This window comes from Pyrus communis, chromosome 17 (genome assembly GCF_041283825.1).
Source record: "Pyrus communis isolate YQ-2024b chromosome 17, ASM4128382v1, whole genome shotgun sequence".
Taxonomy (NCBI): domain Eukaryota; kingdom Viridiplantae; phylum Streptophyta; class Magnoliopsida; order Rosales; family Rosaceae; genus Pyrus; species Pyrus communis.
The window spans coordinates 167,922-187,125 of NC_142581.1; the positions used below are offsets into that span (position 1 = coordinate 167,922).

Below are 19,204 nucleotides of genomic sequence, written 5' to 3' on the forward strand. Positions count from 1 at the left end.
AAGCATCAGTTGGGCAAGATAGAGATGTCTCCGCTTCTTTTGGCCTTCACAGAAGAGGTGAGGAAGCGCTTGAAGTTGATCATTGTGCCCGAATGCTCAAATGGTGAGCTTTGGGTGAATTCTCCTTGACCAAACATGAGTGTTGTGAACTAAAGAAGTTGTTCCCAACGAAGAAGGTAGAAGCAGCGGATAAATACATGGTCCCTAATACTGAAATGGAATGCTCCTTCTTCATCAGTGAATGATTAACTTGGTTCTTGTATTCTATTTCAGATCAGCAAAGTCACAGAGATGAGTTCGTCCGCCAATCAAGAAAGATCCGAGATGGAGAAGAGGAGGTTGGTGCGGAAAGTATGGAACTTGCCCCAATGAAAATACGCACTTTCATTGTCGACTTCGATCACCTCCGTATGTATGGTTCGTGAAAAACAAGGTTTTGCGCCTCTCCTACAATTGCATCAGATTGCGTTTTTGTTTTTGGGGCATCTGAGTGATCTTCGAGACACTCTGTCCTTGTTGAGTTTTTTAGGTAGGTCTAAACCTGACCAATATAGTGAGTTTTTTCTCTAATATTTTATTAAAAGATGGTACAAATGATAATACAAATATATATGCGGTAAAAGTAGTATTTTTTGTAAAAATGTGAGTTTGGTGAGTAAAAAGACAAAGCCATCCATGAGATGACCCACCAAAGAGTAGAGTAGAGTACACTTGAAATGAGAAAACTACTAAAATTATTAAAAAAAAGTCAAGAGGAAAGACGCACAGAGAAATCAGAGTGAGTAGAATTAGAAATATAAATGGCAGGCTGATCGACCAGCGAGTGATCATTTCATCGCCTCTCTTCTCTCGCTTCTCGCTTCTTTCTCTTCTCTCTTCAACGGTGTGTGTGTCATGCTGTTTGCGGCGGCACTTCCCGTCCATGCAATTTAACGCTACTTTCTTACGTTAATAAGCGTGAATCGCTCGTTTCTGGAAAATTAGTCACTCTTTTTACTCTTGACAGCAGCTGCTGAGAGCTGACCTTCATCGGAGGAGAAGAGCTCTGATCGTGCTTCCGCTAATGGCCGCGACTCGGTCCCTCTTGTGCTTGCTTACGTTGGTCGTCGGATTTCTAGTCGCCGACTCCAAGTTTATTGCATACAACACTTCCCAAGGCATAGTCCCAGGCAAAATCAATGTCCATTTGGTCCCTCACACCCACGACGACGTTGGCTGGTTAAAGACCGTTGATCAGTATTATGTTGGCTCCAACAATTCCATCCAGGTTTCTTCTGGATTTTGGATTCTGACTCTCTGACTTCTCTGAGGGTTGTTTGTTTCTTCTGATGATTTGATTTCAATGGATGGATAATAGGGGGCTTGCGTGCAAAATGTGTTGGATTCTTTAGTTCCTGCTCTGCTGGCTGACAAGAATCGCAAATTCATTTATGTCGAACAGGCAACCCTCTTTCTCTTTCTTTACTTGCTTCTTCTTTCTATTCTGCTTCCAAGTTGTATACCTCCAATCTTACCAAATTTATATATCCACGGTTGAAACTGGCACTTGGTACTTCTTGCAAGATGATTACATAACATAGATAACTTGTATCTCTTGCTGCTTAATCAATGCATTGAATTGCATTGCACTGCAGGCATTCTTCCAGCGGTGGTGGAGAGATCAGAGTGACGCCATCCAGAGTATAGTCAAGCAGCTAGTCACCTCGGGTCAATTAGAATTCATGTAATCTCATGTGCCAAAAACAGCAAAGCAGGTTTCTTTTCATTTCTTTTGGTACTAATGCTTTGTTTTTTTCCCCATGCTTCAGAAATGGGGGAATGTGTATGCATGATGAGGCTGCAACGCATTATATCGATATGATAGATCAGACGACTCTAGGGCATCGCTTTATTCAAAAGGAATTTGACGTGACTCCAAGAATTGGTTGGCAAATTGACCCCTTTGGGCATTCGGCAGTCCAGGCTTATTTGTTGGGAGCAGAAGTGAGCATGCCTTTGGCTGTACCTTTGAACACAAAATTTCCTTTTTCTATGCCTAGAGTACACCTTTTGAAATTGTGGTCGGAGCATTTTTGCCAGAAAGTATTACTCATACACTGTGAACAACATTTTGGTGTTGTTGTAGGCGGGATTCGACTCACTTTTCTTTGGTCGAATAGATTACCAGGATAGGGCTAAGCGCAAAAATGACAAGAGCCTTGAATTTATTTGGCAGGGTTCAAAGAGTCTTGGTTCATCTGCTCAGGTGATGAACAACGATTGCTTTTTGTTTTATATAACATTTTTACATCTGGGATTCTGGGTTTGTCCATGTCATCATGGATATGCTTCCTTTTAGTCATTATGTAATATTTAGTGGTGTTAATTTTATTTTATTGGCCGCAGAGGAAATATTATGTGCTGACTACTTTGTTATTCTTCTAAACTGTTCCAGATTTTTTCTGGTGCATTCCCTGAGGCTTATGAACCTCCATCTGGTTTCTATTTTGAAGTTAATGATGATTCCCCAATTGTTCAGGTAACATCATGATTTGCAAACATGTTTTTATATTTCATTTAGGTTATTGAATATTTACTTGTTTGAATTATTAAACTTAATTGCTGTTCTGTTGAAGGATGACATCACTTTGTTTGATTACAATGTACATGATCGTGTTAATGACTTTGTTGCTACTGCAGTATCACAGGTAAATTACTTGGTTGTCTTCATCAAACACTTTTTCTCTTTTCTTTTCTTTTCTTTTCTTTTTTCTATCATACAGGGCATATTTTGGTGGCTGACAGCAATGATTTATTCTCAGGCTAACATAACTCGAACGAATCATATAATGTGGACCATGGGAACAGATTTCATGTATCAGTATGCACACACATGGTTCCGACAAATGGACAAGCTCATTCACTATGTCAACATGGTAATAACCGCTTAATACTTTTTATTGATGCTGAGCTGGTTTTATGAAATTATTACAGTCTCACACCTTTCGTGCCTCTAAATATCATCATAATTGGTACTGATGATATTTGACATTTATGCTTGTGCCTGAGAGGTCAAATTGGTCGATTCAACCTTTCTGTAGTCTCTGTTCTGAGGTAAAACTGTAAAAGGATAAACTGGATACGTTGTTTCTGGCTATTACCTTCATTTTCTATCGCGTTCCCAAAAGATACAATATGTCCAAAGATGTTAACTGATTAGGAATGCATTTCGTTGTTGTCTTGTATGGGTTTGTTGATTATTTTATGCTGTTATTGTTCTTCCTTTTTTTGGACACATCCAAGGATGGACGTGTTAATGCTCTGTATTCTACTCCATCCATATATACGGATGCAAAGTATGCTACAAATGAATCATGGCCAATCAAGACCGGTGATTTCTTTCCGTGAGTTTTAAGTTTATTTTGTTTTGTAATCTTTCCTTTGATGTGTCAACCTTACAGTAAAACTGAAGTTTGTCAGCATACCAGTTATGCAGATCGTACAAATGCCTACTGGACAGGGTACTTCACAAGTAGACCAGCCTTGAAACATTACGTTAGAACAATGAGTGGCTATTATTTGGTATCTCCCTGTAACTTTTCTCTGTATCATGAATTATTGTTTACAGTTAAATGACAGCTTTTCTATTGTCATACATATATGTTTCTCTTGACAAAAAGGCTGCGAGGCAACTAGAATTTTTTAAAGGAAGGACTGATTCAGGGCCCAACACAGACTCATTGGCAGATGCCTTGGCAATTGCTCAACATCATGATGCAGTCGCTGGTACAGAGAAGCAGCATGTTGCCAATGATTATGCAAAAAGATTGGCGATAGGTTACACGGAGGTGTGAATTAGCCTTAACTTTCATGTTCTTTTCAGTCCTCACCTATTTAACTCAAATTTCACTCTCTTGTTCATTGTCTTCGTGTAGGCCGAGCAAGTAGTTGCCACGTCACTTGCTCACTTGGTTGAGTCTGCATCATACACTGGATCTGTAAATCCAACTACGAAGTTTCAACAGGTAATTAAATTTGAGCCCTTGAGCTTGTATGCTATTTTCATATCCTAGTACTTGACCTTCAACTGCATGGATGGTGATAATTTGGATATTGAACTTTAGTATGAGTATGACTCATGAGGTAGTTGCAAAGATGGATAGGATTAGTATGTTTAAAACGTTTATGCCAGTAAGAAGGATTTTGATACTGAAACAATGAAGTAGAATGAGTGAAATTTCAAATTCAAGCTAAGAAGAACGGTTGATCAGATCTATCTATCATCTTTTCTTCCTTTTTTCATTTACTTTGTTTTCATTGATTCTCCAGTGCCCACTTCTGAATATCAGCTATTGCCCTGCATCAGAAGTGAATTTTTCTGAAGCAAAACAACTGGTGAGGAAAATAAAGTATGCCATGCTCTTAAGTGTATCGACTATTAAGGGTTACTTTAATTCCACTAGTGAAGTATATTTTCTGGTGGTGTTTTCTTGTCTATAGACTGTCGTGGTGTACAATTCCCTAGGATGGAAGAGGGATGATGTAATTCGAATTCCTGTGAGTACTTCCTTTTCCAAGTTCTATCTTAATGCTTTCTGCTGTGTTAGTGTTTCCGTTGATATATTATAGAAATAAATAAATATAAGAACGAGGAGGAAAATCCTTTCAAGTGCTTAGACCAAATATATATGATAACCAGGGTTGGGTGAAGTCTTAGCGTATTTGGGGTACAAAACGTCTATAAATGGCCGCTTTATATTGATCATGCGAACAAGCCCATGTGAATGCAAAGTTGATAATCAATGACTCCCTTCGTAATATTTATGTTAATGATGTAGATTATCAATGAAGATGTCACTGTTCATGATTCTGAGGGAAGAGAAATTGAATCACAGCTTCTCCCACTAGATGATGCCCACGTGGGCTTAAGGAACTACTATGCTAAGGCATACTTGGGTCAAACTCCAACAAAGACACCAAATTATTGGCTTGCGTTTCCAGTGTCCGTGCCACCACTCGGTTTCAGCACATACACTATCTCGCTTTTGGGTAAAGGTGCTGGTTCCACCAAATCATCTGTACAGACATTTCAAAGTAGGGAAGAGTCCACTATTGAAGTTGGTCAAGGAAATGTGAAACTCACGTTTTCTACAAATCAAGGCAAAATGACTAACTATGTCAATAGAAGAAGCTTGGTAAGTATGCACCTAACAGTTGCGTAGATACTATACCTGATGATTGCATTTTGTTCTCCACTTGTATTTCCTTTTTACATACTTGTTTTTCATTGGTGCGATTCAGTATCAGGTTTATGACGTTGTGATAGCTCTGTTAATCCAACTGCCAAAAAAGGCAATGGAATAGAAAGCAAAAATTGTTGTAGCTAACTCAATTATTCATTCCTTTTGAAGGTTGAAGAATTGGTTGAACAGTCTTACAGTTTTTATAATGGATATAATGGCAGTGATGATAAAGCTCCTCTGATTCGTCAGGTATATAAATGCTGATAGAAGCTAGTGCTCTGTTGCAATATTTCTTATTTTCTATTTTTATGTTTTCAATTTGAAGGACATGAAAACTGATTATTAAGTGACCCTTTCTATGGTATCTACTTGTTTCAATATAAAACGCTTTATTGTTCTTTTTTTCTGTTTTTCTAGAATGCCGGGGCATATATCTTCCGTCCAAATGGCACGTTTCTCATAAAACCTGGAGAAAAGGTGTGTACTTTTACCTTGTAAAATATATTTAGACTCGGGCATAAGTTGGGAGATTGTTGATTAGCAACTGTTGTTTAAAATTTCAGGCTTCTCTGACTGTCGTGCGTGGACCAGTAATAGATGAAGTGCATCAACATATTAATGCATGGATATATCAGGTGCCTTGCTCGTCAAGTGCTTGCTATCTCTGTATATGTTTTCTCTTTGTTCTCTTGCAGCAACATGAGCATCATTATTATATTCTAAAATAAAATCTCAGTAATGTTTCATTGGATGTGTGTGCAGGTCACCAGAATTCACAAAGAGAAGGAGCATGTTGAAGTCGAGTTTATTGTAAGCTTACAAATAAAGACAAAAAGGAAATAAGAAAGTTCGAATAAAAACTGAAAATTATTATTAGGCCTGTTCATTGAAAACGTTTGCATATTCAGGTTGGCCCATTGCCTACTGATGACGGAATTGGCAAAGAAGTTGTAACTCAACTAGCCACTACCATGGCTACCAACAAAACGTTCTACACTGATTCTAATGGGCGTGATTTTATTGAAAGGGTACACAAATTACTTGCTCTTACAATATATTATCTAGTAGTTTTGATATCATGTTGATGCTCAAAATTTATTTACCTTGTAGACTTATAGTTTTTTACTTTTAGAAAGCTATCAGAGTGCCTCTTAGGAGTTGATGCCCATTCCTAGTTATTGTTGGCATAAAATAATGCAAGGATCCCTCTCTTTTGCAGATTCGCGACTATAGAACAGATTGGGACCTGAAAGTGCACCAACCTATAGCTGGAAATTATTATCCAGTATGTTTATTTTTCCTTCCTCAAAGTAAACCTCCTTTTTATGTGGCTTTGCGGGGGCTATTTCTGTTGCCCTTATTAGCTTTCAGTTTTACTAGCAAACTGAGTTGAAGTTTGTATCAAAATTTGGTTTGCACTTGCACGGTGTTGTGCATATGGCTGAAAGAATACGGTGTCCCACTCTTTAATTACTAGAATTTCATGAATTCTAAGACATGATAGTTCTGTTTCCACTATATCCTTTTAAATAGAACAATAATTTCTCCATCTCAAGATTTTCTATATCAAATGAATATGTTTCTGTATACATATTTTGGCTCCGTTGCCATCTGGTAGTCATTGGATAGGTGAGCGTTGTACTAGTTTATTAGCTTCACATGTTTTTTTATGTTGTCCTTGCAGATTAATCTTGGGATATACATGCAAGATAACAGTACAGAATTTTCAGTTTTGGTGGATCGATCTTTGGGAGGGTCCAGCATGGTGGATGGACAGATAGAGCTGATGCTCCACAGGCATGTTTTTATTCTTAAATAAGATTGACATTCATGAATGTAACTATTTCATAAAGCATACAAATTAAAGTCATGATTGGGATTTCCTTGTTCTCTTACCACACAGGAGACTACTACTTGATGACTCAAGAGGTGTGGCAGAGGCTCTAAATGAAACCGTCTGTATTGACAATGTTTGCAGTGGACTAAGAGTAAGTACATGCTACCTGCTTTGCAACGACTACTGTGTGCTGTTATAGATCAACTTGGAGTTTTGGTTGCGAACATATCTAGATGTGGTATAACTATTTTGACTATCCTAAGAGTTTAAGGTTGCCTAACTTTTGGTGTCCACCTCTTGCTTCTGTTAAACTTATCAGATCCAAGGAAAATTTTATTTCAGAATCGACCCCCTGGGAGAAGGTGCCAAGTGGCGTCGTACTTTTGGTCAGGAGATATATTCCCCTCTTTTACTAGCCTTTTCTGAACAGGTGAAATTATAAAATACAAAAAAACGAAAAGACATTTAAGTTTGGTTTTAACCTTGTGAGCTGCTCAATAATAGGTGACTCCCTTTCTGTAGGATGGAGATAACTGGAAGAATTCTCATGTAACCACTTTTTCAGGGGTTGGTTCATCGTACAGTTTACCTGATAATGTTGCTCTTATAACTCTTCAGGTAACTTGGTGCTTATCTAGAATTTCGGATGTTATTTCTCTTTAGCTTTTTAATTTTAATTTTACCTAGTTAAGAATGGGGTCCAATTCAACTTTCCTAGAATATTGAATAGAAACCACAACGATAGCAGCAGAATACAGACTTGTGATAGCCTGGTTTCTTTAATTTGCATAGGAGCTTGATGATGGAAAAGTTCTCCTTCGATTAGCACATTTATATGAGGTTCTAATCTCTCACTTGTTCTACTTCAACTATCTATTTCTGCTCTAGTACCTCATTCATTTTATTTATAATGTACTCTGTTAGAGCCAGCATCTTCACTTCCGATCCTCCGCATTTTATTTACTACTATTGTTTTTTCTTGTTCAAAATTGTGCTCAGATTGGAGAGGACAGGGATCTTTCTGTAATGGCAAATGTAGAGTTGAAGCAGCTCTTCCCCAGGAAGAAGGTAAAAGAATGAGCCACAAACATTAACCAGAGTTCGCTATTGAATCCTTTTCTTATAATGTCGTGCTTTTCCGGTACAGATTGGTAAACTTACAGAGATGAACTTATCGGCAAATCAAGAACGGACAGGAATGGAGAAAAAGAGACTCAATTGGAAGGTGGAAGAAGGCTCTTCATCAGAGGCAAAGGCTGCGAGGGGTGGAACTGTTGATCCTGCAAAACTGGTTGTGGAACTTGCACCAATGGAAATCCGAACCTTTCTCGTTGAGTTTAACCAAAGCTTTCATTTGATGCCTAACCGAATGAGGCTGAAAATGTAGTGGAGACTTGAGAGGCCCTTGGCTTCTGGAGTCCTGGACCTTTTCTGTCATGTAAATAGACATTTGAGTTATGTTTCTAGTGTTGAACGAAATAAGCAGAGGAAAAACGATTAACGCGTAAAAATCATGGAACGATGTGGTTTATGAAATGAGGTTGTACTAAGTATTGAGTTAGATAAGCTACTATTGCAAACGACACGGATACCTTGTTATATGACAGCTGCCATGTGACTTTTGAAACTCGTGCGTCCAGATTGATCTTGATGGCCTTTAAGAAATGGGTGAGCAAGAGGCTCATCATGTACCCTCCCTAGTAAATAGCTCACAAGATTGCTCTTCTTCGGCCTCACATGATCCCATCTTATCCACATGCTTTGGTTGAGGTCAACAGCCTCTAATGGTACCTCAACCCACTCTGGTTCAACTATGTGTCATCGACTTTTATTCCTTCTAGTAGAGGAGGCTGTAGGGCACACACGAGACAACCCTTGTGCCCCATATCTATAAAGTCTTCAAAATTAAAGGAACATGATCACTAACTTGTAACAACAAAGCTTAAATGCAAGTGGCCATCTACCACAGTGGTGGGGAGGAGTGTTGCTCTTACACCACAACGTAGGTTCAAACCCCATCGGTTTTATAATCTAACATCTAATCTAACAAATTTATTGTTTGACAAAAAAAAAAACCAACAACAAAGCTTAAATACCACCAAAACTTGTAATAATAATTGTGTAGTGATACTTTCGGCAAAACTCTACCGAAAGTTTCATCAAACACACACATACCAAATATAGCTTAAATTTGCGGAGAAATATACCGAATTATGTGGAAATTTTTCGGAAAAGTCTGGTATGGTTTGGCATTGAGGTGCTTAAAAAAAAAGCTGCTTATTTTCAAAGTTTTTATGTTGAAGGTGTTTGGTAAACTAAAAAAAAAGGGATTATTTTGGAAGCTACTGTGAGAATAAGTTGAAATCATCAGAAAAGCTGAAGTAGCTAAATGCTGCTTTGGAAAACTGGTTTTTTTTCAAAGCACGCGGAGCTACAGTGCTCCCTTAATGAAACTTTCTAAAGTCCAATAACACCCTCAAACCAGAAACGGTGCTCCTTTGCCGATCTCCACAAAACCCAGAAACCCACCAGACTACCACAGCCAAAACCGATAATCGCAAAAAAAAAAAAAGAGCATAAAGCTCTCATTTTTCCTCTGCTACTTCAAGAATTTATAGACAAAAAGAATAACAACAATTCAATTTCTCCTTCTTCAAACTTTGAATTTGTTTCAAATCAGAAAAAAGAAAACGAGGATGAGGTGGAAGAGATAACCTTGAGTCGCTGCTTGCGGAAGGAAGAGAGGCTGGACTGGAGATAGTGGGAAAAAGAGGATTGAGTTGCTGCCTCCGTTATCCATATTCAAAGTTTACAACTTGGAGACAGCAAGAGGAAGAGAGGCTGGACTGGAGACAGCAAGAAGCGAAGCGAGGCTGGACTTGAATCGCTGCCTCTGTTATCCATGCGAAGCGGTCTTGCTGTTAGTTGCCATGTCGGCTAGATGAAGAAGAAGGAGAAAAACAAAAAAGATGAAGAAGAAGCAGAGAATAAAAAAAGACAGAAAATTGGGGAGTGGGGGAGAGTCGGGAGACTTCTACATAGATTATTACCAAATGAAGAAGGATAACAGAAAGATAGGAGATTTCTACGGAGACTATTAATAAATAGAAGACATGGATTATTAATAAATGAAGATGGATAAAAGAAAGATAGGGTTGGTTTATTATTTTACATTTAACACTATACTCATTTTATATCATTTTTGGTTATTTTACACAGTCACATCTATTTTACATAAAAGTTTGCCAAACACCATCATACTACTTTTTTTTTTTTTTTCTTCCAAAAGCACTTTTACAAAAAAGTTTACCAAACATTTTACTACTTTATTTCACAACTGCTTATTCTTACAGCACAGCTGAAACAATTTTTTTTCAAAGCATAGTAATAACAAACCATTCCTCTGTCGAACCCATCTAAGCCAAGGGGTTAAAATGTAATTGTAGCGGTGGCCGTACCGATATTCGGGGAAGATGCTGAAGGATAGATAGGCGGGTGGGGTCTTTTTAGCGCCGCAGTCTAATAATTACACGAAAATAATAAAAAGGGAAAGGCAAGTGCTCGACTGGTGAGCCGATTAGCGAGAAGAACAGTGTTTTTGGAAGAATTTTCATGTCCATCTTGCCCAACCAAGACCAAGGATCTATATCATCGTCTACCTCTTCAGCTCCCTCTGTAAACCCTAACTCCCAACATGGACACCGCCACCACCACGTCTCCCTTTCTCAATCCCAATCCCAATCCCAATCCCAGTCGCTGTCTTCGCCGGATCTCTCCCGCCAAATTCTCCAATTTGGATCGCTTCGGATCTCCGACTCTCAATCTAGCTCCTCCGCTACTTCAGGTGTTTGATTTTCAACTTCTTCAGTCTGTTTCTTTTCCGTTACCTTCTTTATTAGAAAGTAAATACCCTAGAATTTGGGCAAATTGGAAAGAATCAATCTTTTCTTGGATAAGTACAGCAGTTTGGAGTCGATTATTGATCTTCGCTCTGCTTGAAGGTGTTTGATTTTTAGTACTTGAAATAGAATGTTGTTTAAATTATTCGTCTGCAGGCCTGTCGCCATCGGCACCAGCTGCAGAAGATTCTGGTGGATCTTCCCAGCAGGTATATTGATTTTATGTTTTGAATGTTTCGTTTTTCTGCAGTACCCACGCTTGTATGATCTGAGAGAGCAATTGAGTAATGACTTTCAGTCTTTTGTCGTTGTTTGTTTCTTTTATCTAGGTGACTGAGTTAGGGATGCATGGGGGTAACCAGGCTATACCTAATAACCTCCACCACACACATTTACAGTGTCACTCTGGTGGAGGTGGACGAGGGGTTGGATCACCCCGGTCTAGAGGGAAAAGGTCAGGAACCGATGGTTCTAGTTCAACTCAACATAGCATCGGGTCTGTTGCTTCTCATGGAAACTACACTCATCAAACAGGAAGGAAAACCCAGCTGATGAATGGCAACTACTTGTTGAATTTTTATTATGACCCCATATCTCATCCTCAGCATAGAGCTGCTCCTCCTCCTCCTCCAAGAAGGCAACACAAGAGGAAGCCTTACAACAAAGATCTATTTCTTCAGGCTAACTACAAATTTGTAGTGTTAGATTCAGAAAACTACTCAGCTGAAACGATGGATCCAGATAAGGTGTTACAGTGGGAGAACATCATTTGCGTGAGATATTCCACCCCAACTGTGGTTCAGTGTCCCATTTGTCTGGAATATCCTCTCTGTCCGCAGATAACGTCATGTGGACATATCTTCTGTTTCCCATGTATTCTGCAATATTTGCTGATGGGGAAGGAGGATCATAAAGGAGACTGCTGGAAAAGTTGTCCATTGTGTTTTGTCATGATATCCCCGAAGGATTTATACACTCTATTCGTGGAGAATGTTAAGCAGTATTGTGTTGGTGATACTATAGACTTTATGCTTCTTAGTCGACAAAAGGATTCATTTACTTTATCCCATAAAAGTAAACAAGAGAAAGGTGCTGTTGGAGGTTCCGATGATGAAAGCTATGATCCATTTTCAAAGTTTACATTTACTTCAGATGTAGATCTTTCAGTCAGAAAAGCAATATCAGAGTTAGATGGTTGGTTGGTCAGGGCAGAGTCAGGGCTTGTTGATGACCTAGAGAAGCTTCCATATGTATGTGCTGCAATGGAACAATTAGAACAGAGGAAGAAATATTGGAACGAGCACAGGGCTAGCAACAGTAATAAATCTTGTAAATATAATAATCATAATACTGGTTTTATCTTGTCAACTGAAAATGCTACAATTGATAACAATGAAGCATCTACATTTGGACTTGCAAATCCGTCCAATGAAGTCTATGACGGTATTAAGTGTTCGGACAGTGTATCTGTGGAGAAGTCAGATGATGGGACTTGTTCTGACCAATCTGTGGATGCAGCTGAATCATTGGAAGGCCATGAAAATGTTTTGTCTTCTTCATATGATGAAAGCAAGAGTTCCCGAGGGGACTCACATGACTCTGGAAATGTAAAGGACAAGGAATCGTATAATTTCTACCAGGTGACTGATAATTAGATATCATGTTTCCCTTTGTCTTTTGCAATTAATTTCTACGGTTGTTTTTTAGAAAAGTAATCTCACATTTTACTAACCTGCTCATTTCTATACATATTAATTGCAACTATCTTTGTCTTGTTTGCAACAGTTGCTTAACTTTTTTAAACTGGTTTCCGCTTATATTCCTGCTGGTTTGTATTTGGTTTGTTAGTCGGTCATGTGCTCCTTTCTCTCTCTTTGAACCTTTAGATTGAAGAAAGATTTCAGTGGTTTAGCTATTTATATTTTATGTCTCTATATCAGGCAGCTGATGGTCAGCACATCATTATTCATCCGTTGAACATGAAATGCCTTCTACACCACTATGGGAGCCATGATATGCTACCACACAGGTATGGTTGAAAGTTGACTGATTGTTTCTGTTGTATGGATAGAATATGCAAAATCTGTGATAAAGTCCCCCTATATCAGTGCAGCAGTAAAAGAGGGGAGGTGAGGGGGTGGGGAGTGCCCTTTTATTAACTATGGTTTCTTCTTATTTCAACTGAAATGTGAAAATGGGTCAAATTCGTTATTGCAGGATAAGTGGAAAAATTTTGCAATTGGAGACTGTGACTCAGACAGAAGCTATGAGGAGGCGCTATCGCTACTTGAGTCATTTTTCTTTAACAACAGTACTCCAGGTACCTTTGATACATGATCCGAATGACGTCACACTATAAGAGCATTATTGTTTCAGGTTGCGCATAGTATCTCATCACTATACACTCAAATTTCAGTTTTCTGAGATTGATCTCAGTGAGGTATTGTCTCCTGATGCGTTGTCTCCCTTTATGGAAGACATAAAGAAGCGTGAAAAGCAGAGGAAGCAACTTGCTAGGAAGGTATTCTTAATTGCTTCTTCATTATATACCGTATAAAAATAACATTAGTTTGTTCATGCTTTAAAATTATATGCTATTCCTATTTATAGGAGCAAAAGGAGAAAATGAAGGCTGAATCTACCATGGCATATCCCATCCCCATAGTAGCAGGTTATGGGCAGTCCTTTCATGATGGATCCCCTACATTCTCCATGGATGACTTCGAGGGTAATATAATGTTCCTTGTATATGTTGTACATCTTTAGACGCATGACCTTTTGTAGGTAAATTTATTCCGCTCAAGCACTAACATCGGGTTGTTTTGGAATAAATGTGTTGTCCAAATAAGGAAAAACAAACTTGAAGTATGGTTTGGCATCCTAGTTCTGAAACCTTCAGCATTTCTGGCATACTAGATCAGTGTTTTATTTTGTTGTCCTAAAACCTGTAATGCATTCAAACATTTTAATTTAATTTAGGGGTGCTTCTTGAAAACTAGGCATCTGAAATTTTTGTTATCGTTTATTGTTGAAGTTTGCAGATTCATATCTATATATGGGTGCTCTAAGCTGTTAAATTAATTATTACCCCTTCTTCTTGTTGAAGTTTGCCGATGCATATTTGTATATACTGCGCTCTTATTTTAAATATCATTTAATGGTTTATGCATATGCTACCTGTTTTCAGCTTTGGGAAGTTGTACAGTGACATCATCAAGCCCTCCTGTTGTTGGGGAAAGGAAGCTCTTCTCGAGTGTTACAAGGCTTGGTTTTGCTGCTGCGCATGATTCTCCAGCGCTGAAACTAGAAGGAACCAATTCTCTAAACGGCAATGATGCAGGGAGAGTCTCTCCCAAGACAAATGGTATTTATGAAAATATTTTTATGCTGGTTGTTTTTTTCTGCTTGAGATTAAACGAGCATGCAATCAAATCTGAGGAATATTTGATCAGGGTCATACTAAGATAATAGTTTGTTGTATCTCGAGAGTAGTGGTTGCTCAACCTTGTTTCATTTTTTTTCTTCAGCAGCAGGTACCCAGAATGCGGGTGTTGCGTCATTTGCTAATATAATCTCCAGAGCTAAGCCTGGTGAAAATACGGATCCACCCAAGACAAATGATTCGGGAAAGAAGGGAAAGAAACAGAGTCGAGTCCTTTTGTCAACAGCTGGTGGTCGGCGCTACTGATAACTTTGTGAACGATAATGGTGTCGTCTTGTATCATATAACCTTTGATGGCACGAAAGCTTGTGAATGTGTGATCATTATGTAGATGGGGTAGATGTAAAAAATTAAGAACCATTACCGAAATCCTCCGCCTCTTTTCGTTTGTTTCTTTTCGTATTTTTTTCTAGCTATGCTGTTTTTCATCTTAAGGAATCCATACCGAGACTCGATAAATGGTACGACTTATTTGAAAGGGCTTCTTACATTTTTCTTAATGCGCATGCAAAAGATCTTTACCCAAGTTTAACGGTTGCGTCTTTTATAGTAACTGTGAACTTCATGTTACCAATCAGGTTTTGCCAGTGTATACAAATGGAATCCGCTAGTGTTTTTAATCAACTTTCTAGGACAATCTCTAATGCTCGAAAGCTCACTTTCGTTCTCTAATAATTTCTTTTAGTATTTTTATTTTTTATTTTTTTACTTGCATAATCTATATTAAAAATAAAAAATGTAGTAATTGCTGTGGCATATATTCAAGGAGGGAGAAGATAGGAGAGGAAAATTGGTAAAGGGAGTAGGAGAAATTGTCCTGGCTTGTATCCTTCACTGAATCACAAGCTCAGCCTCGAATCTCGAGCTACGAGAACAGACTTGATGCTGTTATTGTTCGTTCGAGGAGGAGTAGTAGTAGAGCAATGAGAAGTCACAAAGCGGCGTCGAGTAACAACCACCTCAACCGGCGGCCCACTATTCTCTACCTGGTTTGCGCCGTCGCCTTCTTCTCTCTTTTCCTTTTCGCCATCCAATCCTCTTTATTCGCAGGTCCTCCCTCCTCACTCGCCTTCATATCCTTTCCTTTAAATCAAAACTAAACACTGTGTTTCACTCGTAATTCCAAATCTTTAGCATTAATTATATGTATCCAATCCAGGTAATCACAAGTTACATCTCCACACTCAACATGATGTTCGGGTTTTATCGGAATTTCAGTCTACTGTTAAGCAATGCGTGGTTAGTTTCTCTTAATTTCCTTTATTTTCACTCGATCTGACCCTGCCCTTTTCAATCCATCTTTTCCTTCAAATCCCTAATTCAAGCTGTTGATTCAGTTTTAGGACTTCAATTTTGTATATTTTTGCGTTGTGCTCATCTAAGAAATCTTTTGTTTCTCTCCTTTCTTCATTTTTCTGTAATTTTGGTGAGTTTTTGTGTTGGATATGAGTTCTTACGAAGGTTAAGGTAAATGTAGGCAAACAGAGGGCTTGGTCTGACTGCACACATTATCGACCATTGCAATCTGAATCTTAAGTTCCCGGACGGAACTAACAGCACCTGGGTCCGTATTCTACCCTTTACCTTCTCACCACAATTTCATCTTGAATTCTTGTACTAGTCTGGTCTCCGAGTGCTAAATACTTGAGACTCGAATTGCAGTATAATGAGCAGTTTAAAACTTTTGAAGCGCTCGAGTACCACTACAATGTTTGCGAGGCACTTCTTTTATGGGAGCAGGTTTGTCTCTCTCCTACCATCTGTCTTAAGTTTAATTACCCCCTTACGCCAATTCTTTGTACTGATGCTTATTTAAGGATGGATGCAGTACCGGAACATGACGACTGTATTGACAAGGGAGTATCTAGATGTTCGGCCTAAAGGTTGGGAGGAGTATGCAGCACAAAGGATAGCACAATTGTATGTTCGTCTACACATTATCTCTTCCAAACCTGTGCTTGATTTCTGCCAATAGATATAGCATACAAATGCCTACGAACCTACACTCCATCTGTTTTTTTCTTACCTATGGTTTTTTGGTTGTAGGGGAACTAAGAAATGCTACAATAAGACACTTTGTGAGGAACATCTTAATGTGATACTACCAGCAAAGCCACCTTTTCATCCTCGGCAATTTCGCACATGTGCAGTTGTTGGAAATTCAGGAGATCTTTTGAAGACGGAGTTTGGAGAAGAGATTGATAGTCATGATGCTGTTATAAGGGATAATGAGGCTCCTGTTAATGAGGTAAAATAGCATGTTTGTTTCCTAGCATTGGTGAATATATGGATTTATTCTTTCATGACAGCCCTTGATTCTTCTGGGGTTCTAGTTGGAACCACTGGTATTCTGTTATGTTCACTCCTTTTATAGGCAATAGAAGGAATAATAGGCACTAGTTTGGTTGATAAAATTCTTATTTAGTCTTTCATATGTGTAGAAATATGCCAAGTACGTGGGTCTGAAGAGAGATTTTCGGCTTGTTGTAAGGGGTGCTGCTCGAAACATGGTTGCCATATTAAATGGGTCCGGTATGCTTCTAATATTTTGTGTGTTTAAATTTTTATTTCTTACTTTTGTGTGGTCAAGTTAAGTTGTGCCTGCTGTATTAGATAAGTCCTAATCTTCATGGCACTTCACAAAAAGTTACTCAAGTGTGTTTTCATATTTGCAACTTCCCCTTTCTTATGCAGCTGATGAGGTACTTATAATCAAAAGTGTTACACACAAAGACTTTAATGCAATGATCAAGGTGAAGTTCACATCTAAGGAGGCCAATATATTTCTTTCTTTCTTAGAATATAGTTAACACACCCCATTTTCTGAGATTTCACAAACATTTTGGATCCTAACATATTGCAGGGTATTACAAATCCAGTCTACCTTTTCCAAGGTATTGTGCTCCGCCGAGGTGCCAAAGGAACTGGAATGAAATCAATAGAACTAGCACTATCTATGTGCGACGTTGTTGACATATATGGTTTCACTGTTGATCCTGGCTATACTGAATGGTTTGTTTCCTTTGGCTTTTACTTGATACATTGTTGTTATTTATTGGCTGGCATTATTATAGCAAGCAAGGAACCTGTTTATATTCATGCCTTTGCATGTGAATATAAGTTTCTTTTGCATTTCTGATCACGCAGTGTTATGGTTCAGTAGATGCCCTCTAGTTTATATATTATTTGTATCAACTCAGGTGTGACATTGATTGTATGTCTTCTTATGGCTTACCAATTTGCTGCTTTATTGTAGGACACGCTACTTCTCTACACCTAGGAAAGGGCATAATCCACTTCAAGGAAGGGCATACTACCAGCTCCTAGAGTGCCTTGGTGTAAGAACATACACATTTTGTCTTTATAGAATGTATCGAAAATGCAGGCGCATGCTTGAATTCTCATCACCGAATGATTCAACTTTTAGCTTTTTTTTATATGTCAGGTTATTAGAATCCATTCTCCCATGAGATCTAAGAGAAAGCAAGATTGGTCAGATGTTCCAAGTCGAGAAATGATAGGCAGAGCTCATGCAGCTGCATTGCGATTAAAGAGGGGTGAGGCTGGTGACTTGGGACAGTTTGGTAGTTGCAAGGTGTCCAGCAATGTGGACCCTGACAAAGTTGGGCCTGTCTCAGGCTCTCCAGACATGAGTGATAAAAGAAAGTTTTCAAATTACAATAAATGGGAAGTTTTGCCTTTCAAGAGTCTGAGGAAGGAGGCACAGGACCACTATATTCAAATGGAAGGTGTTTCTCTCTACAAAATGGATGGCAATAAGTTGGATGACCTAGTATGCGTGAGGCATTCCTTATCAGATGTCTAGCCAAGAAATATCCTGTGTTTGAGTCTTTATGGATTTAACTTGGATGGTTAAGAGCAGACCCAGCCGTGTGTTCCCGGTTTCTCCTTGACTTGTGGAATTTTCAGTGAGATGGTCTTCATCCTGGTGGATTATGGAACGCGGCTTGTCTTACTTCTCTCGTTATACTTAAATCAATGGTCGTGACATGGGAGGAATCTGAAGCTGCCTTAAGCAGTGGGAAAGATGTCGACAGAAATCGAATTCTTGTATTTTTTAGGTTACATTTGTTGAGATTTTTGGAAGTGGAAAGATGTCTGGAATACGCATATATGGTGGCTTAATTAATGTTTGTAATAGATTCTTTTCAGTGTATACTACATAGATATTCATTATCCAACGGAGGAATTTAAACTGATTTAAGTGACATTTTGTTTTATTCGAGGAAATTTCAGTGTCCTTTTTGTAGACGATTAAGCTTGTATTTTGGGTTGTATGGTTGTTTCGTTTATGTTTGAGCATCACCATACAACAATTGGCAAGGCGCATCTTTCAACCATACAACAATGTACGACATACATTGTAGATTCAACTCTAAGTATCATTTAATACTTTGAAAGAAAAGGTGATCCCGTCTCATCTAATGATTAAAACATCAGCTGCATAACATACCATGGGACCCACTCTCTAATCTATGTTAAATACCTGACCTCTAGCATCCATGTCTTTTTACAAAGGGAACATGTGACATGAATCATGTCTTTTTACAAAAGGAACATTCAGCTGCGCGCTTCGCCTTCACTTCCTCAACCATCCATTGTTTTCCAAGTTCCATATGAATCATGGGACAGCATTTAGATCGTCAAATGCGCTCCTCAAATTTAAAACTCCCAACTCCAAGACCAAGTCCAAGAGTGTATGAATCCCCAAAACCGTTCCTTAATCCCAACCTCGACGCCCAGAAATCCGTTGATTCCCGTATCGTCAAGATGGTTTTTGATC

At 38.6% G+C, this 19,204-nt stretch overlaps 3 protein-coding genes across 10 annotated transcripts; all 3 read left to right on the top strand.

Moving 5' to 3' along the window:
- The first annotated feature begins 11 nt into the window (after positions 1–11).
- Positions 12–8,686, top strand: LOC137709466 (putative alpha-mannosidase At5g13980). 7 transcript variants are annotated; one of them, XM_088688674.1, is made up of 30 exons: positions 12–176; positions 274–529; positions 1,010–1,267; positions 1,358–1,441; positions 1,635–1,723; positions 1,809–1,983; positions 2,126–2,245; positions 2,435–2,518; positions 2,616–2,687; positions 2,802–2,915; positions 3,283–3,383; positions 3,468–3,561; positions 3,660–3,827; positions 3,915–4,004; positions 4,309–4,374; positions 4,480–4,536; positions 4,818–5,174; positions 5,391–5,471; positions 5,640–5,699; positions 5,786–5,857; positions 5,985–6,032; positions 6,131–6,250; positions 6,442–6,507; positions 6,907–7,019; positions 7,126–7,210; positions 7,379–7,489; positions 7,582–7,677; positions 7,852–7,899; positions 8,059–8,127; positions 8,207–8,686. In XM_088688674.1, exons 3-30 carry the CDS (start codon positions 1,064–1,066, stop codon positions 8,444–8,446), a joined length of 3,084 nt encoding a protein of 1,027 aa, XP_088544800.1. In that variant the 5' UTR covers positions 12–176; positions 274–529; positions 1,010–1,063; the 3' UTR covers positions 8,447–8,686. The 7 variants fall into 7 exon arrangements, with proteins under 7 accessions (XP_088544800.1, XP_068304657.1, XP_068304656.1 ...); XM_068448556.2 differs by having other exon boundaries at positions 21–176; positions 274–433; positions 1,007–1,267; XM_068448555.2 differs by having other exon boundaries at positions 27–176; positions 274–433.
- Positions 8,687–10,553: 1,867 nt separating this feature from the next.
- LOC137749469 (uncharacterized) lies at positions 10,554–14,878 on the top strand. 2 transcript variants are annotated; one of them, XM_068489564.2, is made up of 9 exons: positions 10,554–10,903; positions 11,115–11,167; positions 11,288–12,598; positions 12,899–12,987; positions 13,176–13,278; positions 13,375–13,479; positions 13,569–13,686; positions 14,146–14,322; positions 14,486–14,878. In XM_068489564.2, exons 1-9 carry the CDS (start codon positions 10,672–10,674, stop codon positions 14,644–14,646), a joined length of 2,349 nt encoding a protein of 782 aa, XP_068345665.2. In that variant the 5' UTR covers positions 10,554–10,671; the 3' UTR covers positions 14,647–14,878. The 2 variants fall into 2 exon arrangements, with proteins under 2 accessions (XP_068345665.2, XP_068345666.2); XM_068489565.2 differs by having other exon boundaries at positions 10,570–10,903; positions 14,489–14,878.
- A 167-nt stretch (positions 14,879–15,045) lies between these two features.
- LOC137749470 (sialyltransferase-like protein 1) lies at positions 15,046–18,651 on the top strand. The gene is made up of 11 exons (XM_068489566.2): positions 15,046–15,450; positions 15,560–15,639; positions 15,878–15,964; positions 16,063–16,140; positions 16,229–16,320; positions 16,447–16,648; positions 16,842–16,932; positions 17,095–17,153; positions 17,264–17,412; positions 17,657–17,738; positions 17,846–18,651. The coding sequence occupies exons 1-11, from the start codon at positions 15,324–15,326 to the stop codon at positions 18,224–18,226; spliced, it is 1,428 nt and encodes a 475-aa protein (XP_068345667.2). The 5' UTR covers positions 15,046–15,323; the 3' UTR covers positions 18,227–18,651.
- The last annotated feature ends 553 nt before the right edge of the window (positions 18,652–19,204 follow it).